This window comes from Struthio camelus, chromosome 36 (genome assembly GCF_040807025.1).
Source record: "Struthio camelus isolate bStrCam1 chromosome 36, bStrCam1.hap1, whole genome shotgun sequence".
NCBI classification, from domain to species: Eukaryota; Metazoa; Chordata; class Aves; order Struthioniformes; family Struthionidae; genus Struthio; species Struthio camelus.
Window position 1 is genome coordinate 16151 of NC_090977.1, and position 26952 is coordinate 43102.

At 75.4% G+C, this 26952-nt stretch overlaps 2 protein-coding genes across 3 annotated transcripts; both read left to right on the plus strand.

Annotated features, from left to right (window-relative positions):
• Nucleotides 1-20: 20 nt before the first annotated feature.
• On the plus strand, nucleotides 21-5006 carry LOC138063830 (tumor necrosis factor-like). Of its 2 annotated transcripts, none has more exons than XM_068923898.1 (4): nucleotides 21-104; nucleotides 2534-2567; nucleotides 2796-2861; nucleotides 3789-5006. In XM_068923898.1, exons 2-4 carry the CDS (start codon nucleotides 2546-2548, stop codon nucleotides 4277-4279), a joined length of 579 nt encoding a protein of 192 aa, XP_068779999.1. In that variant the 5' UTR covers nucleotides 21-104; nucleotides 2534-2545; the 3' UTR covers nucleotides 4280-5006. The 2 variants fall into 2 exon arrangements, with proteins under 2 accessions (XP_068779999.1, XP_068779998.1); XM_068923897.1 differs by lacking the exon at nucleotides 21-104 and adding an exon at nucleotides 1106-1184.
• A 7074-nt stretch (nucleotides 5007-12080) lies between these two features.
• Nucleotides 12081-26897, plus strand: PRRC2A (proline rich coiled-coil 2A). The gene is given in 30 exon segments (XM_068923827.1): nucleotides 12081-12228; nucleotides 14575-14746; nucleotides 14818-14995; nucleotides 15068-15167; nucleotides 15248-15320; nucleotides 15441-15584; nucleotides 15668-15822; nucleotides 15899-15978; nucleotides 16058-16197; nucleotides 16269-16359; nucleotides 16448-16634; nucleotides 16712-17129; nucleotides 17221-17465; nucleotides 18051-18408; nucleotides 19348-19558; nucleotides 19634-20879; nucleotides 20882-21777; nucleotides 22560-22867; nucleotides 22959-23086; nucleotides 23195-23321; nucleotides 23396-23475; nucleotides 23564-23776; nucleotides 23869-24123; nucleotides 24208-24414; nucleotides 25031-25110; nucleotides 26028-26130; nucleotides 26133-26213; nucleotides 26327-26392; nucleotides 26471-26623; nucleotides 26892-26897. Coding segments are annotated over 29 exon segments (6441 nt in total). The 5' UTR covers nucleotides 12081-12228; nucleotides 14575-14634.
• The last annotated feature ends 55 nt before the right edge of the window (nucleotides 26898-26952 follow it).

Consider the following 26952-nt stretch of genomic DNA (forward strand, 5'->3'; position numbering starts at 1 on the left):
TGCCGCCTTCGGGGCGCTGCGCCCATGAAGAGCCGGGAGGACCATAGAGTTGGCAGTAGGGTGGAGAGAGTGCCTCAAGGGGGACCCAAGAGTTGGGGAGCGGGGTGAGGGTCTCCGGCAGACCATAGAGTTGGCCGAAGGGGGAACAGAGTGTTTGTGGGATGACCATAGAGTTGGGTGTGGGGTGGACAGCCCACCCTTGAGAAGATCACAGAGTCGGGTGTAGGGAGGACAGAGGGTCCCTGGAGGACTGTGCAGTAGAGGGGGGAGGGGCAGGACGCCTGGGTCCCCAGGGGCGGGGGCAGGGCCTGCCCGGCCGCCTGGGCTCCCCCCCGGCTCGTCTGGCGGCTTCCCCTGGGCCCCGGGGAGATTTGCATTGGCGCGGGCCCAGGCGTCCGGGCGGCGCGGGCGGGAGCGAGGCCGGCGTGCGCGGGGAGCGGCCCTGGCGCGACACGCAGCCGCGGCCGGGCCCGCGGTTTTCCCCTTCCCCTCGCGTGGAAACGGGAGGATTCGGCAAAGCGCCCGGCGCGGGGGGGGGGGGGGCCGCGTCGCACGGCGGGGGCGCACGCGTGTGCGAGGCCGTGCCCCGGGCGAGGCGCGCTCGCACGAGGGCCGTCGCCAGCGAGGGGACCCTGCCGGGGGGGGTGGGTGGGGGACGAGCGGCCTCCGCACACGTGTGCGCACGGGAACGCTGCCCTGCACACGCGCGCGCGCGAGGCGACGGGCAGACGCCGCCGCACACGCAACACGGATGCGCGCGCGGCCACGGGGATGGGGCACACGGGCCCGCAGGCGACCGCCCGCGGGGAAGCGGCCGCGCGCGCGTGCACACGCGGGGCCGGGGGCACGCGCGGGGCCGGGGGAGGCGCGCGCGGGCGGCAGCCGGGCGGCGGCGGCGGCGTGTCGGCCCGTGTCGGGGCGTGTGGGGCGGGAAGGGGAAGTGGGGAAAGCCCGGGCGGGGGCGGCGGGGCCATAAAGGCGCCGCGCGGGGCCGGGCCGGCAGCTGCGCAGCCATGGCCGGGGCCGCCCCGCCGAGCCGCCCCCCGTGCGAGGCCCCTGCGAGGCCCTGCCGGGGCCCTGCCGCCACCGCCGCCGCCGCCGCCGCCGCCGCCGCCGCGATGCTGCTGCTGCTGCTGCCGCTGGGCGCCGCCGCCCTCCTGCGCCTGCGGGCGCCCCCGGGCCAGGTACCGCCCGGCCCGCCGTGCCCAGCCGTGTCCAGCCGTGTCCAGCCGTGCCCAGCCGTGTCCAGCCGTGTCCAGCCGTGTCCAGCCGTGCTCAGCCGTGTCCAGCCATGCTCAGCCATGCTCAGCCGTGCCCAGCCGTGCTCAGCCGTGTCCAGCCATGCTCAGCCATGCTCAGCCGTGCCCAGCCGTGCTCAGCCGTGCCCAGCCGTGCTCAGCCGTGTCCAGCCGTGTCCAGCTGTGCTCAGCCGTGTCCAGCCATGCTCAGCCATGCTCAGCCGTGCCCAGCCGTGTCCAGCCGTGCTTAGCTGTGCTCAGCCGTGTCCAGCCATGTCCAGCCATGTCCAGCTGTGCTCAGCTGTGCTCAGCCGTGTCCAGCCGTGTCCAGCCGTGCTCAGCCGTGCTCAGCCGTGCTCAGCCATGTCCAGCCATGTCCAGCTGTGCTCAGCCGTGTTCAACTGTGCCCAGCCGTGTCCAGCCGTGCTTAGCCGTGTCCAGCCGTGCTCAGCCATGTCCAGCTATGTTCAACTGTGTCCAGCCGTGTCCAGCCGTGCTCAGCTGTGCTCAGCCGTGCTCAGCCGTGTTCAACTGTGTCCAGCCGTGTCCAGCCGTGTCCAGCCGTGCTCAGCTGTGCTCAGCCGTGCTCAGCCGTGTTCAACTGTGTCCAGCCGTGTCCAGCCGTGCTCAGCTGTGCTCAGCCGTGCTCAGCCGTGTTCAACTGTGCCCAGCCGTGTCCAGCCGTGTCCAGCCGTGCTCAGCTGTGCTCAGCCGTGCTCAGCCGTGTTCAACTGTGTCCAGCCGTGTCCAGCCGTGCTCAGCTGTGCTCAGCCGTGCTCAGCCGTGTTCAACTGTGTCCAGCCGTGTCCAGCCGTGCTCAGCCGTGACAAGCCACGTCCAGCCGTGTCCGTCTGCATCCAGCCGTCTGTCTCACCTGTGTCCAGCCGTGTCCAGCCATGTCCTTCTGCATCCAGCTCTCTCTTGCCTGTGTCCGTCCGTGTCCACCTGTCTGTCCGTGTCCAGCCGTGCTCAGCCGTGTCCAGCCGTGTCCGTCTGCATCCAGCCGTCTGTCTCACCTCTGTCCAGCCGTGTCCGTCTCTGTGCACCTGTAGCCGTGTCCTTCTGCATCCAGCTCTCTCGCCTGTGTCCAGCCGCGTCCGTCCGTGTCCACCTGTCTGTCCGTGTCCAGCCGTGTCCGTCTGCGTCCAGCCGCCTGTCCCGTCTGCCTCCAGCCGTGTCCCTCCGTGCCCGTCCGCGTCCATCCCTGTCCAGCTGTGTTCAGCCGTGTCCGTCCGTGTTTGGCCGTGTCCGGCCACGTCCGGACGTCTCTGACCTTCTCTCCCCTCTTTCCCCAGGACCCCACGGACATGCCGGTCCCGGCGCCGCTCGGTGAGTGCGTCCCCCCATGTCCCCGCGTCCCCCGTCCCCCCCCCCGTCTTGTGTCCCGTGGCGTCACGGTGGCTTTCGGGGTCACCCCGGACCCCCCCCGGTGCCTTCGCTCTGCTCCAGCTGGGGCTGCCGCTCCCCGTCCCCGCTGGCCTGGTGTCCCCCCGTCCCCGGGGGCCCCCATGTCCCCCCTCCCGCGGCTGACGCCCCCCGTCCCCGCTGTCCCCGCAGCTGCGGAGCCGCTGGCCATGGAGCTGCAGGCGCAGGGCAAGGACAAGCCGGCGGCGCACGTCGTGGGTGAGCGGGGACGGGGGGACACGGGGGGTCCAGAGGGATTTGGGGGGACCTAGGGGTGCAGGGGAGGGGTGCTCAGGGTAAAGTTGGGGGACACGGGGAGATGGGAGACATGGATGGAAGGACGTGAGGGACATGGGGGAGATGGAGGGACATGGGGGACACGGAGGGACATGGAGGGACATGGGGAGATGGAGGGACATGAGGGACAGGGAGGAAGAAGGGGGATACAGGGAAAGATGGAGGAACATGGGGGGACATGGAGGAGATGGGGAGGTGGAGGGAGATGGGGACATGGGGGTATGGGAGGACATGGGGGGACATAGAGGAACAAGGAGGGACATGGGGGAAGATGGAGGGACGTGAGGGACACGGGGGGACATGGAGGAACAAGGAGGGACACGGGGGGACATGGGGGTCATGGAGGAACAAGGAGGGACACGGGGGGACATGGGGGTCATGGAGGAACAAGGAGGGACACGGGGGGACACGGGGGGACATGGAGGAACAAGGAGGGACACGGGGGGACATGGGGGTCATGGAGGAACAAGGAGGGACATGGAGGAGATGGGGAGGTGGAGGGAGATGGGGGACACGGGGGGACATGGAGGAACAAGGGGGGACACGGGGGGACATGGGGGACATGGAGGGACATGGAGGGACATGGGGGGACACGGGGGGACACGGAGGGACATGGAGATGGGGAGATGGAGGGAGATGGGGGACACGGGGGGACATGGAGGAACGGGGGGGACACGGGGGACACGGGGGGACATGGAGGAACAAGGGGGGACACGGAGGGACATGGAGGAGATGGGGAGGTGGAGGGAGATGGAGGACATGGAGGGACATGGAGGAACAGGGGGGGACACGGGGAAGATGGAGGGACGCGGGGTGCCCGGCGCTGACCCCGTCCCCGCCGCCCCGCAGCCTCGTCCTCGTCGCCGGGGGGGCTGGTGTGGGACGACCGCGTGGCCCCCTCGCTGGTGCGCAACGGCGTGCGGCTGCAGGGCAACAAGCTGGTGGTGCCGCGCGACGGCCTCTACTTCGTCTACGCCGCCGCCGCCTTCCAGGGCGCCCGCTGCCCGCCCCGGGCCGCCGCCGCCCGGCCCCTGCGCCTCTCCGTCTCCCGCTTCTCCGAGGAGTACCCCCGCGACGTCCCGCTGCTCACCGCCGTCCGCTCCGTCTGCCCCGGCGGCGGCGGCGGCGGCGGGCGGCGGCGGCGGCGGCGGCGCCGCGGGGACGGGGACGGGGACGGCGGGGAGGACGACGGGCGGCAGCTCTGGTTCGAGTCGCTCTACCAGGGCGCCGTCTTCCAGCTGCGCCGCGGGGACCAGCTGGCCGCCACCACCACGGCCGAGCGCTTCCTCGACCTGCACGGCGGCGGCCAGGCCTACTTCGGGGTCGTCGGCGTCGACTGAGCGGGGCGGGGGCACCGGGGGCACCTGGGGACGGGCAAGGGCGCAGGGACGGGGGGCAGCAGGGCAGGACAGGGGGGCGCGGGGGGCAGGCGGGGACGGGGGGCACAGGAGACGCGCAGGGGCACGGGGACACGAGGGCGGGCGGGACACGGGCAAGCAGGGAAATAGAGGACGGGGGACGGGGGGGGACATAGGGGACCGGCAGGGACACGCGGTGGCCCCGGCCAGGGGCCCCCGGGCGCCGCGGCCGTCGCGCCCCGCTCGTTATCGCTGTTATTAGCCCTAATTATCGCTGCCGCCGGGGGGGCATCTGCGGCGCTTCTATTTATTTGCCTATTTATGTATTTATGGAGCTGCCCGCGCCGGGGCCGGCTATACTGTGTATAGCCCCCGCCCGGACGCCTGGGCCCCGCTGCCGCGGGGCGCCGGACGCCTGGGCCCCTGGGGCGGCGGGAGGGCGGCGCTCGCCCGGTGTCGGAGCCGAGGCGCCGGCCCCCCCCCCGCCGCCTCCCGGCCCCATTTCGCACTTGTTTTACGTTAAAATGTGGCGGGTTTGCGGGCGGCTCCCACGGGGCCGTTTTGGGGGGAAATGTCTCTATTTTTGTATAACCTTATTTATTCGCGGCCTGGGGTTATTTATTGTGGGGACGCGTCCGGGGAGCGACGGACGGGGCAGGCACGGACCGGCGGGCCTCCGTGGAAAATAAACGCTGGATTCGTTTTGGAAGTGGCGTGTTGTCTCCTCTGGGGCCGGGGGGCGCCCGGACGCCTGGGCCCCCTGGGAGCGGGGCGGGGGGCGCCCGGACGCCTGGGCCCTCTGATTCCCCTGGGGGAGGGGGGCGCCCGGACGCCTGGGTCCTCGCCCTGCCGCTACCCGCCGGCCCCCTGGGAACCCCCCCACGCGCAGGGGCGGGTTGCGAGTTCGGGAGAGTTTGGGCAATTTCGGGTTTCCTCCTGCTGCTTCTCCGTTTCTGTTTCTCGGCCGGGCGGTGTTTTCCGGAAGAGCGGAGGCGAATCCTCCTCGGGATTTTGCCGAGCCCCAGGCACCTGGGCCCGTGCGGCGGGGCGGGAGCGGGGGCTGCCGGCCCGGACGCCTGGGTCCCTTCCCTGGCGCCGGGCCGGCTGTGGGCGGGCCGGGGGGCAGGAAGGGGCCCGGACGCCTGGGCCCCGTGTCATTTCTTCCCCACTCCGGGCTATTTTTGGCCCTGGCGACGGCCCCGACTTCCCCTGGGGCGCCTGCGGGGGCCGGGGCTGTCCTGCCCCGCCGGGAACCCCCGGCTGCCGGCCCCGATCCCGCCCGGATCCTGCCCAGAAGCCGCCAGCTTCCCCGTCCGAATCCTGCTGAATCTGGCCCGAATCCGGCCCGAATCCTGCTCGAATCCTGCCCGAATCCTGCCCGAATCCTGCCCGAATCCTGCTCGAATCCTGCCTGAATCCTGCCCGAATCCTGCCCGAATCCTGCATGAATCCTGCCTGAATCCTGCCCGAATCCTGCCCGAATCCTGCCTGAATCCTGCTCGAATCCTGCCCGAATCCTGCCCGAATCCTGCTCGAATCCTGCCTGAATCCTGCTCGAATCCTGCCCGAATCCTGCCCGAATCCTGCTCGAATCCTGCCCGAATCCTGCCCGAATCCTGCTCGAATCCTGCCCGAATCCTGCTCGAATCCTGCCCGAATCCTGCCCGAATCCTGCCCGAATCCTGCCCGAATCCTGCTCGAATCCTGCCTGAATCCTGCCCGAATCCTGCCCGAATCTTGCCTGAATCCTGCCCGAATCCTGCCCGAATCCTGCCCGAATCCTGCCTGAATCCTGCTCGAATCCTGCCCGAATCCTGCCCGAATCCTGCATGAATCCTGCCTGAATCCTGCCCGAATCCTGCCCGAATCCTGCCTGAATCCTGCCTGAATCCTGCCCGAATCCTGCCCGAATCCTGCCTGAATCCTGCCCGAATCCTGCCTGAATCCTGCCCGAATCCTGCATGAATCCTGCCCGAATCCTGCCCGAATCCTGCCCGAATCCTGCCCGAATCCTGCCCGAATCCTGCTCGAATCCTGCCCGAATCCTGCCCGAATCTTGCCTGAATCCTGCCCGAATCCTGCCCGAATCCTGCCCGAATCCTGCCTGAATCCTGCCCGAATCCTGCCCGAATCCTGCCCGAATCCTGCCTGAATCCTGCCCGAATCCTGCTCGAATCCTGCCCGAATCCTGCCTGAATCCTGCTCGAATCCTGCCCGAATCCTGCCCGAATCCTGCTCGAATCCTGCCCGAATCCGGCCCGAATCCTGCCTGAATCCTGCTCGAATCCTGCCTGAATCCTGCCCGAATCCTGCCCGAATCCTGCCCGAATCCTGCCTGAATCCTGCTCGAATCCTGCCTGAATCCTGCCCGAATCCTGCCCGAATCCTGCCTGAATCCTGCCCGAATCCTGCTCGAATCCTGCCCGAATCCTGCCCGAATCCTGCTCGAATCCTGCCTGAATCCTGCCCGAATCCTGCCCGAATCCTGCCCGAATCTTGCCTGAATCCTGCCCGAATCCTGCCCGAATCCTGCTCGAATCCTGCCCGAATCCGGCCCGAATCCTGCCTGAATCCTGCTCGAATCCTGCCTGAATCCTGCCTGAATCCTGCCTGAATCCTGCCCGAATCCTGCCCGAATCCTGCCTGAATCCTGCTCGAATCCTGCCTGAATCCTGCCTGAATCCTGCCCGAATCCTGCATGAATCCTGCCGAATCCTGCCCGAATCCTGCCCGAATCCTGCCTGAATCCTGCCTGAATCCTGCCCGAATCCTGCCCGAATCCTGCCCGAATCTTGCCTGAATCCTGCCCGAATCCTGCCGAATCCTGCCCGAATCCTGCCCGAATCCTGCCTGAATCCTGCCCGAATCCTGCCCGAATCCTGCCGAATCCTGCCCGAATCCTGCCCGAATCCTGCCCGAATCCTGCCTGAATCCTGCCCGAATCCTGCCCGAATCCTGCCTGAATCCTGCTCGAATCCTGCATGAATCCTGCCCGAATCCTGCATGAATCCTGCCGAATCCTGCCCGAATCCTGCCCGAATCCTGCCTGAATCCTGCCCGAATCCTGCCCGAATCCTGCCCGAATCCTGCCTGAATCCTGCTCGAATCCTGCATGAATCCTGCCCGAATCCTGCATGAATCCTGCCGAATCCTGCCCGAATCCTGCCCGAATCCTGCCTGAATCCTGCCTGAATCCTGCCCGAATCCTGCCGAATCCTGCCCGAATCCTGCCCGAATCCTGCCTGAATCCTGCCTGAATCCTGCCCGAATCCTGCCGAATCCTGCCCGAATCCTGCCTGAATCCTGCCCGAATCCTGCCCGAATCCTGCCCGAATCTTGCCCGAATCCTGCCCGAATCCTGCTCGAATCCTGCCTGAATCCTGCTCGAATCCTGCCTGAATCCTGCTCGAATCCTGCATGAATCCTGCCCGAATCCTGCATGAATCCTGCCGAATCCTGCCCGAATCCTGCCCGAATCCTGCCTGAATCCTGCCCGAATCCTGCCCGAATCCTGCCCGAATCCTGCCTGAATCCTGCTCGAATCCTGCCTGAATCCTGCTCGAATCCTGCATGAATCCTGCCCGAATCCTGCATGAATCCTGCCGAATCCTGCCCGAATCCTGCCCGAATCCTGCCTGAATCCTGCCTGAATCCTGCCCGAATCCTGCTCGAATCCTGCCTGAATCCTGCCTGAATCCTGCTCGAATCCTGCCTGAATCCTGCCTGAATTCTGCCCGAATCCGGCCCGAATCCTGCCTGAATCCGGCCTGAATCCTGCCCGAATCCTGCTCGAATCCTGCCTGAATCCTGCCTGAATCCTGCTCGAATCCTGCCTGAATCCTGCCTGAATTCTGCCCGAATCCTGCCCGAATCCTGCTCGAATCCTGCCTGAATCCTGCCCGCTTCCCTGCCCCAATATCGCTCCGACCCCAACTAATTTTCTGCCCCGGTCCAGCCCCAATCTTGATCGAATCCTGCCCATTTCCCAGCCCTGATTCAGCCTCGATCCCACCCAGAATCTTGCCCGTTTCCCTGCTCGAATGTTGCCCCGATCCTGCTTGTTCCTGTGCTCTGGTCCAGCCCCGATCCTGCCCCAATCCTGCCTGTCTCCCCGGCCTGATCCTGCCCGATCCTGCCCGGGTCCTGCCCGTTCCCAGGCCCCGATCCTGCGCGGATCCTGCCCGTTCCCAGGCCCTGATCCTGCCCGATCCTGCCCGGGTCCTGCCCGTTCCCAGGCCCCGATCCTGCCCCGATCCCGCCCGGATCCTGCCCGTTCCCAGGCCCCGATCTTGCCCTGATCCCGCCCAGATCCTGCCCGTTCCCAGGCCCCGATCCTGCCCCGATCCCGCCCGGATCCCGCCTGGATCCTGCCCCTCCCCGCTGTGTTTTCCCCGGCCTCCACCAGAAACCAAAACCCCGGGTGAGGCAACGCGGCCGCCCCCAGGGAGGTGCCGGGCGGGCGCCGCGGCCGGGGCTGCCCCGCGGGGAGCCCAGGCGTCCGGGCCCCCCACCCCCGCCCCGCCGCCCCCGCCACCGCGCGCCCGCTGCCAGGCAGCGGGCCCAGGCGTCCGGGCTCCCAGAATCCCTCGCTGCTGCGGGACCCAGGCGTTCGGGTGCAGGAGCCCCCGGCTCCAACCCGCAGGGCACTGCACTGGGGAAGGGGCCCAGGCGTCCGGGGGCCCCATAGGGAAGAAGGGCCCAGGCGTCCGGGGGCCCCGCTGCCGCTCACAGGCTCCGCTGCCATCGCCGCGTGGGGAGGAACCCAGGCGTCCGGGCCCCGAATCTGGGTCAGGCTGTGGGCGGTACTGGGAAGGGGCAGGATGTGACCCCTCGGGGAGCGGTGCCGTGACGCAGCGGGCCCGGGTGCGTCATGGGGCCCCCACCCGCCCGGACGCCTGGGCCCCCGGCCCCTCACTCCTGTGGTTGCGCCTCCAGGACGGGACTGCCGGGAAAGGCCCGGACGCCTGGGTCCCTTCCCTGGGGCGATGGTGCCCGGACGCCTGGGTCCCTTCCCTGGGGCGATGGTGCCCGGGAGGGCCCCGGACGCCTGGGTCCCTTCCCTGGGGCGATGGTGCCCGGACGCCTGGGTCCCTTCCCTGGGGCGATGGTGCCCGGGAGGGGCCCGGACGCCTGGGTCCCTTCCCTGGAGCAGTGGTTGGAGCAAGTGGGTCATTGACCCCGGATGCCTGGGCCCCCCCTGGTTTGGGGGCACTAATGAGGGCACCCGGACGCCCCCCCCCCCCCCCGGCCCCGCTTGGCAGTGCTAACGAGGGCGCCCGAACGCCTGGGCCCGCGGCGGCGGCCTCCCACATCCGGCGCTACCTGGAAGGGCCCCGTTTCGCTCCCGGTACCGGGGGGGGGGGGTTTCGCCTCCAGCTCCCGGGTTGAGTCGCCTTGGGGGGGGGTTTCCTGGGCCCAGAAATGACTCTCCGGGGGGAATCCCAGGCCGGGTGAAGGGACCCAGGCGTCCGGGGGCCGCTGCCCCTCCTCCCCAGGGACCCAGGCGTCCGGGGACCCCACTCTGCCCCCCTCAGAGCAGCAGGTTGGGAGCAGGAAAAGGAAATTTGGGGGGAACCTCCACCTCTGCCAGTCCCCCCAGTTCCTCCCAGTCCCCCCCAGTTCCCCCAGTCCCTCCAATTCCTCCCAGTCTCTTCCAGTCCCCCCAGTCTCTCCCAGTCTCTCCCAGTTCCCCCAGTCCCTCCCAGTCCCTCCAGTTCCTCCCAGTCCCCCCAGTCCCTCCAATTCCTCCCAGTCCCCCCCAATTCCCCCCAGTCTCTCCCAGTTCCCCCAGTCCCTCCCAGTACTCCCAGTCCCTCCAATTCCCCCCAGTTCCCCCAGTCCCTCCAATTCCTCCCAGTCCCCCCCAATTCCCCCCAGTCTCTCCCAGTTCCCCCAGTCCCTCCCAGTACTCCCAGTCCCTCCAATTCCTCCCAGTCCCCCCCAATTCCCCCCAGTCTCTCCCAGTTCCCCCAGTCCCTCCCAGTACTCCCAGTCCCTCCAATTCCCCCCAGTTCCCCCAGTCCCTCCAATTCCTCCCAGTCCCCCCCAATTCCCCCCAGTCTCTCCCAGTTCCCCCAGTCTCTCCCAGTACTCCCAGTCCCTCCAATTCCCCCCAGTTCCCCCAGTCCCTCCAGTCCCTCCCAGTCCCCCCCAGTCCCCCCAGTCTCTCCCAGTCCCCCCAGTCCCTCCAATTCCCCCCAGTCCCTCCCAGTCCCCCCATCCCCTCAGTTTCATCCAGTTCCTCCCAGTCTTCCCAATTCCCTTTCTCCCTATTTCCCCCATTTCTCCCAGTCCTCCCAGTTCCTCCAGTTCCTCCCACTTCCCCCAGACCCCCCGTTTCCTCCCATTTTTCCCCTATTTCCCCCATTTCGTCTCTGTCTCCCCAGTCCCCCCCAGTCCGCCCAGTGCTCCCAGTCCCGGGGCGATGCTGCCCCCCCACGGGCACGGGGTGAACTGCGGGTCCCGCGGGGGGGGGCGATGGAGGGGGTCGGTTGCCATGGAGACGGGGCCGGTTGCCAAGGGAGCCCTGCGGTTGCCGCGGAGCCGGTGGCGGTCGCCGGGCCGAGGGGGCCGGTTGCCATGGCGACCGCGGGGTAGGCCGCAGCCTGGCGGCCATGTTGGGGGGGGTGGGCCAGTTGCCATGGTGAGGGGAGGGGCTGGCGGTTGCCACGGTGACAGCGGGGTAGGCCCCAGCCTGGGACCCCCCGGGACCCCTTTAGCCCCCCTTTGTCCCTCGCCTTGTCCCCTCCAACCCCCCCCGGGGACCCCCCCGGCCCCACTCTGGGCCCCCAGACACCCCCTAGGGATCCCCAGACCCCCATGGGGACCCCCTGAGGGACCCCCGGGGATCCCCCAGCCCCTCCCTGGGCCTCCAGACGCCCCCAGACCCCCATGGGGACCCCCTGAGGGACCCCCAGGGACTCCCTGGCCCCACTCTGGGCCCCCAGACCCCCCTAGGGACCCCCCAGACCCCCCAGCCCCAGAGATCCTTGGGGACTGGCTCCGTAGGCCTGTTGGGGTGACCGGGTGGGGCGGGCCCATCCCCAGCTCCGAGCCAATCCGGAGCTCCCGAGACGGGCGTTTTGAGGATGGGAGACTCTGATTGGCCGCGAGGCGGGTGAATTCCCTCCCCCCCCCCGGCCATACCCGGGTAGGATGGTCCATCGTGGCCGGGGAGGGAGGAGAGACGGGAGTGACGTCACCAATGGGCGGGGCCAGTGCGTGGACGAGCCCATTACGGCTGGGGTGGGCGGTTCGTTGTGGGGCCGGGGGAGGGGGGCACCATTACGGCGAGGACGGTCCACGGGGGCCGCCATTACGGCGAGGACGGTCCACGGAGGCCGCCATTACGGGGGGGGGGAAGAGGGGCGGCCATTACGCGGCGCTGAGGGCGGGTCGTTCCATCGCCGCGGAGGGGGCGGCGGAAGCAAGCCGGACGGTTCCACGCCATTGGGCGCGGGGGGGGGCGGCGGGACGCCCCATCGCGGCCGGCGGCGGAGGGGGAAGCAAGAAGCAGCCGACCTGTCCGGGGGGGTGAACAGGCTGCGGCCGGTGGCCGCTATTTCTCCCCCCCTCCCAAGCCGTGGCGGAGCGCTTCCCCTCCCCCCGCCTCGCCCCGCGATGGTCGCGCCCGCGAGGGGGGCGGGCTCAAGCGGCGGCGCCGGCCAATGGGCGCGGGCCGCGGCGAGGCACCGCCCAGGTGCGGGCGAGGCGGCGCGCATGCGCGCGGAGGCCGGGCGGCCGTTGGCGGGGCGCGCGCGCCGCCTGCCGGGAGGAGGGAGGCGGGGGGAGGGGGCCGGGCCCGCGCGAGCAGCCGGGGCGGGCAGGGGGGGGGGGGACGCCGGAATCCGCCTCCATCCTCCGCCCGCCGCCCCCATCCGCGCCCGCCGCGCCCGCATCCGGCGAGAGCGGAGCCCGCCCGAGCCGGAGAGGTCGGTATGGGCCGCGGGGAGGCGGGCGGGAGGCGGCCGGGGCCCCGCCGGCGCCGCGCCGCCATCGCGCCGCCGGCCGTTAGGAGCGCTCGGCCCCGCCGCCATCTTGCGACCGGCCGCGGCCTCCCCCCCCCTCCCCTTCCCGTCGCCATCGCCCCCCCCCACCCCCACGGCCGGGGGGCGCCGGAGGGGGGGGCTCGTCCCGGCGCTGCCGCCCCCCCCCTCGGGCCCCACAGGGCGGGGGGGCCGCTGAGGGGGTGCAGCCCCCCCACCCCGGTCCCCCGGCGCCGCCCCGGGGGCCGAGCCCCCCCTCCCCCCGCCGGGCTGGGGTCGTTCTCCCCGCAGGTCCCGGGGGGCCGCGACCCCCCCCCCCCCGCGGCCCGGGGACCCTCCCCTGGGGGCTGCGACCCCCCCCCCAGCCCCGCGGCTGGGTCCTGCGGGGGGGCCCGGACGCCTGGGCCCGCTTGGGGGTTCGGGCCCCTCGGAGGGGAAGGGGGCCCGGACGCCTGGGCCCTCGGGGGGTGTTGGGCCCCTCTGAGAGGGAAGGGGGGGGTCGAGGCAGGGGCAGGGGGGCCCGGACGCCTGGGCCCTCGGGGGGGTCGGGGCAGGGGCAGGGGGGCCCGGACGCCTGGGCCCTCGGGGGGGTCGAGGCAGGGGGGCCCGGACGCCTGGGCCCTCGGGGGGGTCGAGGCAGGGGGGCTCGGACGCCTGGGCCCTCGGGGGGGTCGAGGCAGGGGGGCTCGGACGCCTGGGCCTTCGGGGGGGTCGGGGCAGGGGGGCCCGGACACCTGGGCCCTCGGGGGGGTCGGGGCAGGGGGGCCCGGACGCCTGGGCCCTCGGGGGGGATCAGGCCCCTGAGAGGGAAGGGGGGCTGGGGATGCCTGGGCCTTCGGGGGGGGGGTCAGGCCTTTCAGAGGAGTTGGGGCAGGGGGGCCCGGACGCCTGGGCCCTTCAGGGAGGTCGAGGCCCTCTGAGGGGGGCAAAGGGAGCCCGGACGCCGGGGCCCTCGGGGGGGGGTGTTGGGCCGCTCTGAGAGGAAAGGGGGGCCCGGATGCCTGGGCCCTTTGGGGGGGATCAGGTCCCTGAGAGGGAAGGGGGCCCGGACGCCTGGGCCCTCGGGGGGGGTCAGGCCCCTGAGAGGGGTCGGGGCAGGGGAAGGGGGCCCGGACGCCTGGGCCCTCGGGGGGGGGATCAGACCCCTGAGAGGGGTTGGGGCAGGGGGGCCCGGATGCTTGGGCCCTCGGGGGGGGGGGATCAGACCCCTGAGAGGGGTTGGGGCAGGGGGGCCCGGACGCCTGGGCCCTTGGGGGAGAGTGTCAGACCCCTGAGAGGGGTGGGGGGCAGGGGAAGGGGGCCCGGACGCCTGGGCCCTTTTTGGGGGGGATCAGACCCCTGAGAGGGGTTGGGGCAGGGGGGCCCGGACGCCTGGGCCCTTTTGGGGGGGGATCAGACCCCTGAGAGGGGTCGGGGCAAGGGAAGGGGGCCCGGACGCCTGGGCCCTTCCGGGGGGTGGGGGGCAGGGGAAGGGGGCCCGGACACCTGGGCCCTTGGGGGAGAGTGTCAGACCCCTGAGAGGGGTGGGGGGCAGGGGAAGGGGGCCCGGACGCCTGGGCCCTTGGGGGAGAGTGTCAGACCCCTGAGAGGGGTGGGGGGCAGGGGAAGGGGGCCCGGACGCCTGGGCCCTTGGGGGAGAGTGTCAGACCCCTGAGAGGGGTTGGGGCAGGGGAAGGGGGCCCGGACGCCTGGGCCCTTCCGGGGTGTGGGGGGCAGGGGAAGGGGGCCCGGACACCTGGGCCCTTGGGGGAGAGTGTCAGACCCCTGAGAGGGGTGGGGGGCAGGGGAAGGGGGCCCGGACGCCTGGGCCCTTCCGGGGGGTGGGGGGCAGGGGAAGGGGGCCCGGACGCCTGGGCCCTTGGGGGAGAGTGTCAGACCCCTGAGAGGGGTCGGGGCAGGGGAAGGGGGCCCGGACGCCTGGGCCCTTGGGGGAGAGTGTCAGACCCCTGAGAGGGGTGGGGGGCAGGGGAAGGGGGCCCGGACGCCTGGGCCCTTGGGGGAGAGTGTCAGACCCCTGAGAGGGGTTGGGGCAGGGGAAGGGGGCCCGGACGCCTGGGCCCTTCCGGGGTGTGGGGGGCAGGGGAAGGGGGCCCGGACACCTGGGCCCTTGGGGGAGAGTGTCAGACCCCTGAGAGGGGTCGGGGCAGGGGAAGGGGGCCCGGACGCCTGGGCCCGCCGGGCGGCCCGCGGGGGCCGGGAGGGCGGCGCGCCGCTGCAGGGGGCCGGTGGCCGGGCGGGGGGCGGGGGGCGGCGGTTGGCGGGGCGCCGGCCCACGCGCCCCCTCGCCCGCAGAGAGAGGCCCCTTCCGCGAGGAGCCGGAGGAACCAGCGTGCTCAATGACCTTCCAGCGCGATGTCCGATCGCTCGGGGCAAGCAGCAAAGGGGAAGGATGGAAAAAAGTACTCGTCGCTCAACCTGTTTGACACGTACAAGGGGAAGTCGCTAGAGAGCCAGAAGCCCGCAGGTAGGGGCGGCGGGGGGGGCGGCGGGGGGCGCCCCCCGCCCCGGCGCGGCCTCACCGCCCCCCGCCCGCAGCCGCCCCCCGCCATGGCCTGCAGAGTCTCGGCAAGGTGGCCGTCGCCCGCCGCATGCCGCCGCCCGCCAACCTGCCGAGCCTGAAAGCCGAGAACAAAGGCAATGACCCCAACGTCTCGCTAGTCCCCAAAGACGGCACAGGATGGGCGAGCAAGCAGGAGCAGCCCGACCCAAAGAGGTGAGCGGGGGCCGGGGCGGGGGGCCGGGGCGGGGGGCGCCGGCCGGGCCCCGCTGAGCCCCCGCCCCGCAGTTCCGATGCCTCAGCAGCTCCGCCGCCGGAGTCGCCGTCGCAGCCGGCTTCGCAGACGCCTGCCTCCAGCCAAGCGAAGCGCCCCCCAGCAGCCCCCGAGGTGAGCGGGGGGCCGGCCGGGGGGGGGGGCGCGGCCCCCCGGCGGGGGCTGCCCGCTCACCCCCCCCCTCTGCCCCCCAGAACCCCCCCACGGCGGCAAGCGGGGTAAAGTCCTGGGCGCAGGCCAGCGGTACCCATGGAGCGCACGGAGATGGTGAGGCCGGCCGGGGCCGCGGCAGCCCCCTTGGCCGCGGCGGGCGGGCGGGCGGGCGGGGGGGGGGTCGCCCCGCGGCGGGGGCGGGGGCGCTGAGAGCCCTGTCCCCCCCCCCCGCAGGTGGAAAGGGATCAAGCCTACTGTCGCGATTCTCTCGCGAGGAATTTCCGACCCTGCAGGCGGCTGGCGACCAGGACAAGGCTGGCAAAGAACGGGACACTACCGATGCGTCGTCTGGGCCCGCACCAAGCCTCCGCCCCCAGAGTGAGCGCCGGGGGAGCGGGGGGAGCGCGGGCGGCGCGGGACCCCCCCCCGGCGCCGCCTCACCCCCCCTTCCCCTCCCGCAGGCACCACGAGCTGGCGGGACGGAGGCGGGCGAGGGGCTGACGGGGAGCCGCTGCCCGACGAGCACCCCGGGGCCCACGACGCCCGGGCCGGGGGGGGGCCGCAGTCCTCGGCCCCCCCCCAGTTCCCGCCCTACCGGGGCATGATGCCGCCGTTTGTGAGTAGGGGGCCGGGCGGGGGGTCGGGGGGGCCGCCGGGGGCCGGGGCCGCCCCTGACCTGCCGCCCCCCGCAGATGTACCCCCCGTACCTGCCCTTCCCGCCCCCCTACGGGCCGCAGGGACCCTACCGCTACCCGCCGCCGGAGGCGCAGAGGTGAGCCGGGGCCGGCGGGGAGGCCGGGGCCCCCCCGGGGACGCCGGGGCCCGCTGACCCCCCCCCCCCTCCCCGGCAGGTTCCCCCGGCTGTCGGGCCCCCGCGGCCCCCAGCACCCGCTGCGGGCGGCCGAGCCCATCAGCCGCCCGCCCGTGCTCAAGCAGGACGACCTCAAGGAGTTCGACGAGCTGGACCAGGAGAACGACGAGGGCTGGGCAGGTAACGGGGGGGCCGGGGGGGGCCCCGGGGGGGCCGCGCCGCCCCCCGGCTCAGCCTGGCCGCTCCCCCAGGCGCCCACGAGGAGGTGGATTACACGGAGAAGCTGAAGTTCAGCGACGAGGAGGACGGCAAGGACTCGGACGAGGAGGCGGCTGAGCAGGGGTGAGAGGCGGCGGGGAGCCGGGGGGGCGGCCCCGCGGCGGGGCGCGGCCCCCCCGCCGCCCCCTGACGCCCCCCGCCCCCCCCCCAGGAAGGACAGCGAGCCGGCCGCCCCCGAGCGCCCCGCCGAGGGCAAGCGCAGCCCCAAGGAGGAGCAGCCGCCCGCCAAGGCCGCCGGCCCCGAGGGGGGCAAGGAGCCGCCGGCGCCCCCCCCGCCGCGCCCCCCGCCGCCCCCGCCCCCCAACCGGGGCAGCTGGGCGCAGCCCAACGAGTTCCCGGTGAGCGGGGCGGGCCAGGGGGCGGCGGGGGGCGGCGGGGGGCGGCGGCGGCGGCGCTGACCCCCTCCCGCCGGCAGCGGGGCCCCGAGGACGAGGACGAGGCCTGGCGGCAGCGGCGCAAGCAGTCGTCGTCGGAGATCTCGGCGGCGGTGGAGCGGGCCCGGCGCCGCCGCGAGGAGGAGGAGCGGCGCATGCAGGAGGAGCGGCGCGCCGCCTGCGCCGAGAAGCTCAAGCGCCTCGACGAGAAGTTCGGCGCCCCCGACAGGCGCCCCAGGGCCGAGCCCCCCCGGGAGCCCCCCCAGAAGGAGCCGCCGGCCCCTCCGCCGCCGGCCCCCCCGGCGCCGCCCCCGCCGCCCCCCCCCGCCAAGGAGGCGCCCCCGGCCGCCCCCGCCAGCCCCCCGGCGCCGCCCCCGCCGCCGGCCGCCCCCGAGGAGCCGCGGGAGGCCGAGGAGCCGGGGCCCGGGCCCCCCCGCCCCAGCTCGGACGCCGGTGCAGGTGAGGGGGGGGGGGGGGCCCGCTGTGCAGTGTGGGGGGGTCCGGCGCCCCCTCCCCGGCCGGCCCCTCCCACGCCCCCCTCTGCCTGCAGCCGAGCCCCCGGCCGCCCCCCCGGCCGCCGAGGCCCCTGCCGAGCCGCCCCCCCCGGAGGAGCCGCCGGCCCCCCCCGCCGCCGCGCCGGCCCCCCCCGCCGCCGCCGCCGCCACCAGCGCCCCCAAATTGGAGCCCAAGGGGGAGACGGCCGCCCCCCCCCGGCAGCCCCCGCCGCCGGCCCAGGCCCTCTCCTACCCCAAGTACCAGAAGTCGCTGCCCCCCCGGTTCCAGCGGCAGCAGCAGGTGTGGGGGGCGGCGGGGGGGTGTGGAAAGGGGGGGGACCGGGGTGGGGGCCGGGGGGACGCAGACTGGAGGCCATGGGGCTGGGAGTGGGAGAAGAGCGGGGACCGGGCTGGTGGGACGGGGAAGGGGGGAGATTGGGGTGGGGGCTGGAGGACCGTGGGGCTGGAAGGAGGGGTTGGGGGGGAGATGGGGGGGATGTGGAAGGGGGGGAATTGGGGTGGGGGCCGGGGGGTGGTGCAGGCTGGAGGCCATGGGGCTGGTAATGGGGGGCTGGAAGGAGGGGTTGGGGGGCAGATGGGGGGGATGTGGAAGGGGGGGGAATTGGGGTGGGGGCCGGGGGGTGGTGCAGGCTGGAGGCCATGGGGCTGGTAATGGGGGGCTGGAAGGAGGGGTTGGGGGGCAGATGGGGGGGGATGTGGCTGGAGGGAGGGCGGCTATCGGGGCTGGGGGCAATTCGGGGGGGACACAGGGCCGGGGTGGCCCCAGTTCAGGGGGGTTTGGGGGCAACTGCCCCATTTGGGGGTCTGGCTGCCCCCTGTTTGGGGTCTGGGTGCTGCTGACCCCCCCGCCCTGCCACCCCCCCAGGAGCAGCTGCTGAAGCAGCAGCAGCAGCAGTGGCAGCAGCAGCAGCAGCAGCAGCACGGGCAGCCCCCCCCCGCGGCGGCAGCAGCCCCCCCGCCGGGCCCCCCCACCCTGGGGGCCCTGGGGCCGGGCGCCGGGGTGCACCCGCCTGCCGGGGCCCCCCCTGCGGCCCCCCCGGCCCAGCCGCCGCCGCCCCCCGGCCCCCCCAAGGCCCTGTACGCCAGCTCCATGGGGCGCCCCCCGCCCCTGCCCCAGATGAATTTCGACCCCCGCTGGATGATGATCCCCCCCTACATGGACCCCCGCATGATGCAGGGCCGCCCGCCCGTCGACTTCTACCCGCCCGGCGTCCACCCCTCCGGTGAGCCACCGCCTCCCGGGCCCCACGGCGCGCCCCGCGTGTCCCCCGGGCCCCGCAGCGCGGCCGTTGGCACCCACTCGTGTGCCCCGGGCCCTACGGCGCGGGGGCCTTGCGCCCTACAGCGTGGTCAGCAGGGCTGCCTGTGCTCCGCAGGCCCTAGGGCGTGTCCCTTGGGACCCCAGGGTGTCCCCCGGGCCCTGCGTCGCAGCCGGCGGGAGCCTGAAGGGGGCCTGTGCCCCATAGCGTGGTCTTCGGGGTCCCTGTTTGCGCCCTGGAGCCTATAGCATGGCCGGGGGGGTGGTTCTGCATGTCCCCCAGGCCCCATAGCGCTGCCATGGGGCCCCCTCGCCTCCCCCAGCCCCGTAGCGCTGCCATGGGGCCCCCTCGCCTCCCCCCGCCCCGTAGCGCTGCCATGGGGCCCCCTCGCCTCCCCCAGCCCCGTAGCGCTGCCATGGGGCCCCCTCGCCTCCCCCCGCCCCGTAGCGCTGCCATGGGGCCCCCTCGCCTCCCCCCGCCCCGTAGCGCTGCCATGGGGCCCCCTCGCCTCCCCCTGCCCCGTAGCGCTGCCATGGGGCCCCCTCGCCTCCCCCCGCCCCGTAGCGCTGCCATGGGGCCCCCTCGCCTCCCCCCGCCCCATACCTCTGCCATCGGGCCCCCTGTGTCCCCCAGTCCCATGGCGCTGCCGTCGGGCTCCCCTTCACGTCCTCCAGCCCCATAGCACTGCTATCGGGCCCCCCAGTGTCTCCCAGCCCCATAGGGTGGCCATGGGACCCCCCCGCCCCCCTGGGGCCCTGCAGCCGGGCCGCGAGAGCCCTGTGCGAGGGGAGCGCCCCCGGCCCCACGGTGCAGCCGGGGGGGGGGGGGGTGTCCCAGGGCCCCGTGGGGCGTTGGTGGGGCCCCCCCGTCCGCGGGGCCCGCCGTGACGGCCCGGCCGCGCAGGGCTGCTGCCGCGGGAGCGCTCGGACAGCGGCGGCTCGAGCTCGGAGGCCTTCGAGCGGCACGCGGGGGGGCCGCTGCTGCGGGAGCGCGGCACGCCGCCCGTGGAGGCCAAGCTGGGCTGGGCCGGCGACGTCTTCGCCCCCCCGGAGCCCCGGGCGCTGCCCTCGCCGCTGCGCCCGCCCGAGGACGACGAGGGCGGCAAGGCCCGCAGGTGAGCGCCGCCGCGCCGGGCCGGGCCGGGGAGGGGGGCGCCGGGCCGCCCGCGCTGACCCCCGCCCGCCCCCAGGAGCGAGACGCCCCCCGTGCGCCTGCGGGAGCCCGGCGGCCCGCCGCCGCCGCCGCCCTACGTGGGCCCCTACCCGGCCTTCGCCGAGAACGGCGCCCCGGCCCCGCTGCACCGCTTCGCCGGCGACGAGCCCCGCGCCGGCCCGCCCTGGCCCGCCGCCCTGGCCCTGCCGCCCGGCGCCCGCCCCGAGCCGCCCGCGCCCCGCCAGCCGCCCGCTGAGCAGCCCGACGGCCCCGCCGAGCCCCGCGCCGCCCCCGCCGCCGCCTTCAAGGAGCCCCCCAAGAAGGCGCCGGCCGAGCCCCCGGCGCCCCCCAAGGAGGAGCCAGCGGCCGGCAAGGAGGAGGCGGCGGCGGCGGCGGCAGGGGTGGCGGCGGCGGGGCCGCGGCGGGCCGAGCGCCCGGCCCGGCAGCCCCACGACTTCCACAAGGCGCCGCGGCGCGAGGCCAAGACGGAGACGCGCTGGGGCCCGCGGCCCGGCGCCGCCCGGCGCCCCGAGGAGGGGGCGGCCGAGAAGCCGGCCCGCCGCGCCGGCCCCATCAAGAAGCCGCCGGCCAAGGAGGAGGCGGCGGAGGAGGCGGCGCGGCCCAAGGGCAAGGAGGGCGCCGAGCCCGCCGCCGCCCCCAAGGAGCCGGCCAAGGCGCCGGGCCGCGAGCCCAAGGCCAAGGCGGCGGCCAACGGCGCCCCCGCCGCGCCCCCCAAGGAGCCGCCGGGCCCCGGCTCGCCCGCCCGCCGCCGCCGCGACTGCGTCTACGAGCGCGGCGGCGGCGGCGGCGGCTACGTGGGCCGGGGCCGGGCCCGGGGCCGCGGCGAGTACTTCGCCCGGGGCCGGGGCTTCCGCGGCGCCTACGGGGGCCGGGGCCGCGGCGGGGGCCGGGGCCGCAGCCGCGAGTTCCGCAGCTACCGCGAGCCCTTCTACCGGCCGGAGGAGGCGGCGCCGGGCAAGGCGGCGGCGGCGGGGGGCGGCGGCGGCGCGGCCCCGGGCCCCCCCTCGGCCCCCGGCGCCGGCTTCCGCGCCCGCACGGCCAGCGAGACGCGGAGCGAGGGCTCGGAGTACGAGGAGATCCCCAAGCGGCGCCGGCAGCGCGGCTCCGAGACGGGCAGCGAGACCCACGAGAGCGCCAGCGACGTGGCCCACTCGGACAAGGAGGCGGCGCCGGGGCCGGCGGCCCCCCGGCGGCGCCCGGCAGGGCCGAGCGGGGCCGCGGCGGCGGCGGCGGAGCCCCCCCGGGGCTGCCCCGCTTCGCCGACAAGGTGCCGCCGCGCCTGGCCGAGCCCGGGGGCCGCGGCGGGCGCATCTTCACCCCCCGCGGCGTCCCCTCGCGCCGGGGCCGCGGCGGCGGCCGCCCCCCGCCCGGCGGCTGGAGCCCCCCCACCAAGGCCGCCGGCGGGAAGAAGCCGGAGCCGGCGGCGGCGCCGGAGCCGCCCGACAAGGAGAAAGCGGCGGAAGAGGCGGGGGCCGCCCCGGGGCCCCCCAAAGCCCCCCCCCCGGCGGCGGCGGCGGCCCCGGCCGGCCCCCCCGAGCGGGGCTTCGACCGGCCGCCGCGGCGCCGGCGCCACGGGCGCTCGCAGCAGCAGGACAAGCCGCCCCGCTTCCGGCGGCTGAAGCAGGAGCGGGAGAACGCGGCGCGGCTCAACGGGGAGCCGCGGGGGCTGGCCGGGGGCCCCCCCTTCGCCCCCGCCGCCCCGCCGCCCCCCGAGGAGCCGGCGGCCGCGCGGGGCCGGGCGCCCGGCACCAAGTCGCCCGACCTCTCCAACCAGAACTCGGACCAGGCCAACGAGGAGTGGGAGACGGCCTCGGAGAGCAGCGACTTCGCCGAGCGCCGCGGCGGCCCCGAGAAGGAGCCGGCCCCCGGCGGCCCCCCGGCCCAGGCCTTCCTCAAGGGCGGGGGCGCCGCGCCGCCCGGCGCCGCCCGGCCCCCCCCCGGCCCCGCCGACCTCAGCCTGGCCCAGCGCAAGGAGCTCTCCAAGCGCAGCTTCTCCAGCCAGCGCCCCGGCATGGAGCGCCAGCACCGCCGCGCCGGCCCCGGCCCCGGCCCCGGCCCCGGCCCCGGCGGCGGGGGGAGCGGCAAGGCCGGCGGGGGCCGCGGCGGGGCCGGCGGGGGCCGGGGCGACAAGCGCAGCTGGCCCTCGCCCAAGAACCGCAGGTGGGGGGGCCCCGGGGGGACCACGGCGGGTGGGGGGGGCGTCTGGGAGGGTCCCGGGGGGGCGACGGGGTGCTTGGGGGGGGTCTTGGGGATCTGGCAGGGGTGATTGAGGCTTTGGGGGGTCTGGGAGGGTCCCGGGGGGGTGACGGGGTGCTTGGGGGGTCTTGGGGGTCTGGCAGGGGTGATTGAGGCTTTGGGGGGTCTGGGAGGGCCCTGGGGGGGTGACGGGGTGCTTGGGGGGGTCTTGGGGGTCTGGCAGGGGTGATTGAGGCTTTGGGGGGTCTGGCAGCGTCCCAAGGCGAGCACAGCGGGTGGGGGGGGTCTGGGAGGGCCTCGGGGGGGCGACGGGGTGCTTGGGGGGGTCTTGGGGGTCTGGCAGGGGGTTGCGGAGGTTTGGCAGGACCCCGAGGGGACAGTGGTGGCTTTGGAGGGGGTCTGAGGGGTCTGGGGGGATGGATGAGGCTTTGGGGGGCTCTGGGAGGGCCCTGAGGGGGTGATGGGGGGCTTGGGAAGGTGTAAGGGAGCTGGGGGGGGGATGAGGCCTGTGGGGGGGCTTTGGGGGTGTTCAGCAGGGCCCTGTGGGGCAGACTGGGGGTTTGGGAGCACGGTGGGGGTCGGGGGGGGGGGCGGTCGTGGCTTTGGAGGCATTTTAGGGGGGCAACCGGGGGGCTGCGGGGTGTCCCTGGGGCGGGAGGGCGGCGCTGGGGGATCCGTGGGGCTGGCGGGGGGTCATGGGGCGCCCCCCGGCCTGACCGCCCCCCCCCGCCGCCCGCCCCCCGCAGCCGTAACGCCGAGGAGCCCTCGCCGGGGCTGAGCCTGCCGCCGGCGCCCAGCGCCAGCGCCGTCTACCGCCTGGACCGCGTCATCCACAGCGACCCGGCCGGCATCCAGCAGGCGCTGGCCGAGCTGGGGGCCCGCCACGGCCCCGGCCCCGGCCCCGGCCCCGGCCCCGGCCCCCGCGCCAAGGGGGGGCCCGGCCCCACGGCCGCCCCGGGGCTGCCCCCCTTCCCGCCCGCCGCCCCCGCCCCGGCCGGCGCCCTGCCGCTGGCGCCGCCCTTCGAGGCCCGGCCCCCCGCCGGCACGGCCCCGGGTAAGCGCCCGCCGCCCCGCCGCCGCCCCACGGCCGCCCCACGGCCGCCCCGCCGCCGCCGCCGCCCCTCACCTGCCGCCTCCCCCCGCAGCCCCCGACTCGCCCTTCCTGGAGAAGCCGGAGCCGCTGCGGCCCGGCAGCGCCGCCCTCCGCGACGTCCCCGTGGTCGGCGGCTTCCTGGCCAAGCGCCGGGAGCGCGAGCGGCCCCGCAAGCCGGAGGTGAGGCCGGGGGGGGCGCCGGGTTGGGGGGGGGGGGCCGAGGCGCCCCGCCGCCCCACACCGGGGGGGCCGCCCGCCTCCCCCAGCGCCCCCCGACTCCCTCCCCAGGACGCCCTGGCCTGCCCCGGCTTCGGCGAGCCCAAGCAGGAGGCGGCGGGGGCCCGCGGGGAGCCCCGGGGCCGCCCGGGCCCGGCCGAGGGGCTGGCCCCACACATCTGGAGCCGCCTGCAGAGCGGTAAGGCCTTGGGGGGGGCGGGGGGGGCCGGGGGGGGGGCCGAGCCCGCCTGACCCCCGCCCTCCGCCCCCCAGGCGCCGCCCGCAAGCCCTTCGGCCCCGGCGAGCCCTGGATGGAGCCGCTCGGCACCTTCGAGGACGTGGGCGGCCCCGAGGTGAGCGCGGGGGACCGGGGGGGCCCAGCCCTGCGCCCGCCCCCCCCCGGGGGTCCCAGCCCCGCTGACGGCCCCCCGCGCCCCACAGATGAGCCAGTCGGACAGCGGCGTGGAGCTGAGCGGCGACTCGCAGGCCTCCTCGGCCTCCTGCAGCCAGCGCAGCTCCCCCGACGGGGGGCTGAAGGCGGCCGCCGCCCCCCCGCCCGGGGGGCAGCCGGGCCCCCCCGCCCCCGAGGGGCCCCCGGAGCCGCCGCGCCGCCGCCTGCCCCCCCGCGAGCCCCCCGCCCTCAAGGACAAGAAGGTACCGGCGGTTGGGGGGGGGTCAGGGGGACCCCGGCGGGGTCTGGGGGCCGGGGGCCTCCCTCACACCGCCCCCCCCCCGCTGCCCCCCAGGTCTGCAGCCCCCCGGCCGCCCCCCCGGACCCCATCGGCACTGAGCGCTCGCAGCGAGCGGACAAAGCCAAAGCCCCCCCCGCCGACCCCCCCGGCCCCTTCGAGAAGGTCCGGCCCGCCCGGACCCCGGGGTTCCCGCCGCCGCCGGGGGCAGCGGGGGGCCCGGACGCCTGGGCCCCGCCGGAGTCCGACCCCCGGCGCCGGGGCAGCGGCGCAGGGAAGAGCGACAAGGAGCCGCCGCTGCCCGCCGAGGGGGTAAGGGGGCGCCCGGACGCCTGGGTCCCCGGGGTGGGGGGGGGGTCCGCCAGGCGCCGGGGTTCACCCCGTCTTTGCCCACAGCTGGAGGCCAGCTCGCGGGACTGGGAGCCGCTGCCCTCCGGGGGCTCGGCGCTGCCCCACGGTGGCTCGGCCCAGCCCCACGGCGGCCCCGAGGGCCCCCCGGCGCGGGCGGCTGAGCCCAAGGGCCTGGGCCCCTCCGAGCCGCCGGGGCCCGGCCAGCGCCTCTACCCTGAGCTCTTCTACGGCGGGGCCGGCGCCGTGGGTCAGGTAGGGGGTTGGGGGTACGGGGGGGGCGCTGCGGGGGGGCTCGAGGCACGTGTGGGGCAGGGAGAGGGTGTGGGGAGCGCCGGGGCAGCGTGGGGTGAGGAGTGTGCTGCAGGCTCTGGTGGAGGGGGCTATGGGGCACTTGGGGGGCAGCTATGGGGCACTGGGACATGTGGAGCAAGAGTGGGGGGAGGTGGTGTGGGGCAGCTGTGGGGCGGGCAGGCACTTGGGGGGCAGCTATGGAGCGCTGGGGCCCATGGAGTGAGTCTGGGGTGGGGGGGAGGTGGTGTGGGGCAGCTGTGGGGCGGGCAGGCACTTGGGGGGCAGCTATGGGGCGCTGGGGCCCATGGAGTGAGTCTGGGGTGGGGGGGAGGCGGTGTGGGGCAGCTGTGGGGCGCTGGGGCCCATGGAGTGAGTCTGGGGGGGGAGGCGGTGTGGGGCAGCTGTGGGGCGCTGGGGCCCATGGAGTGAGTCTGGGGGGGGAGGTGGTGTGGGGCAGCTGTGGAGCGGGCAGGCACTTGGGGGGCAGGGCTGGGGGGGTTGGGGGTGCGGGGCCCTCGGGGGCAGGGCGGGGGGTGCAGGTGGCCGGGGGCGCCGTGGGGCTGACGCGTCCCCCCAGGTCCCCAGCGCCCCCGTGGAGTCGCAGCTGGGCTCCGGCGGGAGCTTCCGGCCGGGGACGCCCTCGCTGACCCCCTACAGGTACCGGGGCCCACGGCGCCCCACGGCGCCCCACCGCGCCCCACGGCGCCCCACGGCGCGGCCCTCCCTGCCCCACGGCGCCCCACGGCACCCCATGGCGCGGCCCTCCCTGCCCCACGGCGCGGCCCTCCCTGCCCCACGGTGCCCCACCGCGCCCCACGGCGCGGTCCTCCCTGCCCCACCGCGCCCCACGGCGCGGCCCAGCTGCGCCCCACGGCGTGGCCCTCCCTGCCCCACGGCGCCCCACGGCGTGGCCCAGCTGTGCCCCACGGCGTGGTCCCCCCTGCCCCACAGCGCCCCACAGCACGGCCCTACTGCGCCCCATGGCGCCGCATGGCGTGGCCCTCCCTGCCCCACGGCGCCCCACGGCATGGCTCTTCCTGCCCCATGCCCCCCCCCCCCATGGCGCAGCCTTCCCTGCCCCACGGCACGACCCTCCCCGCCCCACAGCGTGGCCCTCCCTGCCCCAGCATGCCCCATGGCCCAGCTCTCCCTGCCCCACAGCGCCCCACAGCCCTCCCTGCCCCAGGAGCCCCCCAGCTCTGTCTGCCCCACGGCGCTGCCCCCTCGGAGCTGCCTCTGCCCCCAGTGGGGCTGCCCCCTTCGCTGTGGGGTCGGGGGGGGGGGGTGACAACGCGTGCGCGGCGTGTGCGGGGGCCCCGTGATGGGGGGGGGGCGGATAGGAGCCACGTGTGCACGCGGGAGCCGTGTTCGTGCCGGGGGTGGGGCCAACGCGTGTGCGCGTGGTGACACGCGTGTGCGCAGGCCGGGGCCTGTGTTCGTGGCGGGGGCGGGGCCGAGGTGCGAGCACGCGTGCGGCCGGTGGTGACACGCGTGTGCGCAGGCCGGGGCCCGTGTTGGGGGCGGGGCCGAGGTGCGAGCACGCGTGCGGCCGGTGGTGACACGCGTGTGCGCAGGCCGGGGCCCGTGTTCGTGGCGGGGGCGGGGCTGCCGGCGGTGCCCCTCAAGGGCCCCTTCGTGGAGTTCCCGGCGGTGGCGGGGCCGGAGCTGGCCAAGCTGGGGGGGCCGGGGGGCTGCTCTACCCCCCCGCCCCCCCCTTCGTCTACAGCCCCCCCTTCTGCCCCGACCCCCCCCTGCTCCAGGTGAGGGGGCCGCGGGGGCGGGGCTTGGCGCGGTGGGCGGGGCCGGGGAGGGGGCCGGGGCGGGGCTAGGGAAGGCCCCGCCCCTCAACGCCCCCCCCTTGCCCCCCCCGTAGGTGCGGCAGGAGCTGACTCCGCCCTCGGACTTCTACGGGCAGAGCGGGCAGAGCAGCTTCCAGCAGGTAGGCCCCGCCCCCCGCGGCGAGGCCCCGCCCCCCGCGGCGAGACCCCGCCCCTAACCCCCCCCCCCCCCTTCGCAGATGCTGCTGCCGGTGGTGGAGTCGCCGGTGGTGAATTTCGGGGGGCCGCCGGGGCCGCCCGCCCCCCCGCTGCCCCTGCTGCCCCTGGGCCGCCTGGTGGCCCCCCCCGGCCGCCCCTTCGGGCCCCCCGGACCCCCGGGGGGGCGCCCCGAGGCCCGCGGGGGGGGCCGGGGCCGCCCGGCCGAGGCCCCCCCCGGCGCCCCCCCGCCCCGGGCCGCGGCCGCAGCCGCCCCCCGCCGCCACCCCCCCCGGGGCCCCGCCGCCCCCCCGGCGCCTGGGGGGCGCCGCCGGCCCCCCGGGGGCTGCCGCCCGCCCTGGAGCCCCCGGGGGCCCGCCCCCCCCCGCGCCCCCAGTGACCCCCCCCCCCGCCGGGGCTGGGGCTCCCCCTATTTATGTGGGGCCGGGCGGGGGCTGTACATAGGTGTGACCGCGGGGGGCGCCGCCCGCCCCCCCTTCCCCCCCCGCCGTGGGGCGCGACATCT

Coding starts and splice junctions, on each gene's coding strand:
- LOC138063830 (XM_068923897.1), top strand. CDS start 1,119: ATGCTGCTGCTGCTGCTGCCGCTGGGCGCCGCCGCCCTCCTGCGCCTG. Junction 1,185..2,533: donor TGCGGGCGCCCCCGGGCCAG/GTACCGCCCGGC, acceptor CTCTTTCCCCAG/GACCCCACGGACATGCCGGT. Junction 2,862..3,788: donor GCCGGCGGCGCACGTCGTGG/GTGAGCGGGGAC, acceptor GCCGCCCCGCAG/CCTCGTCCTCGTCGCCGGGG.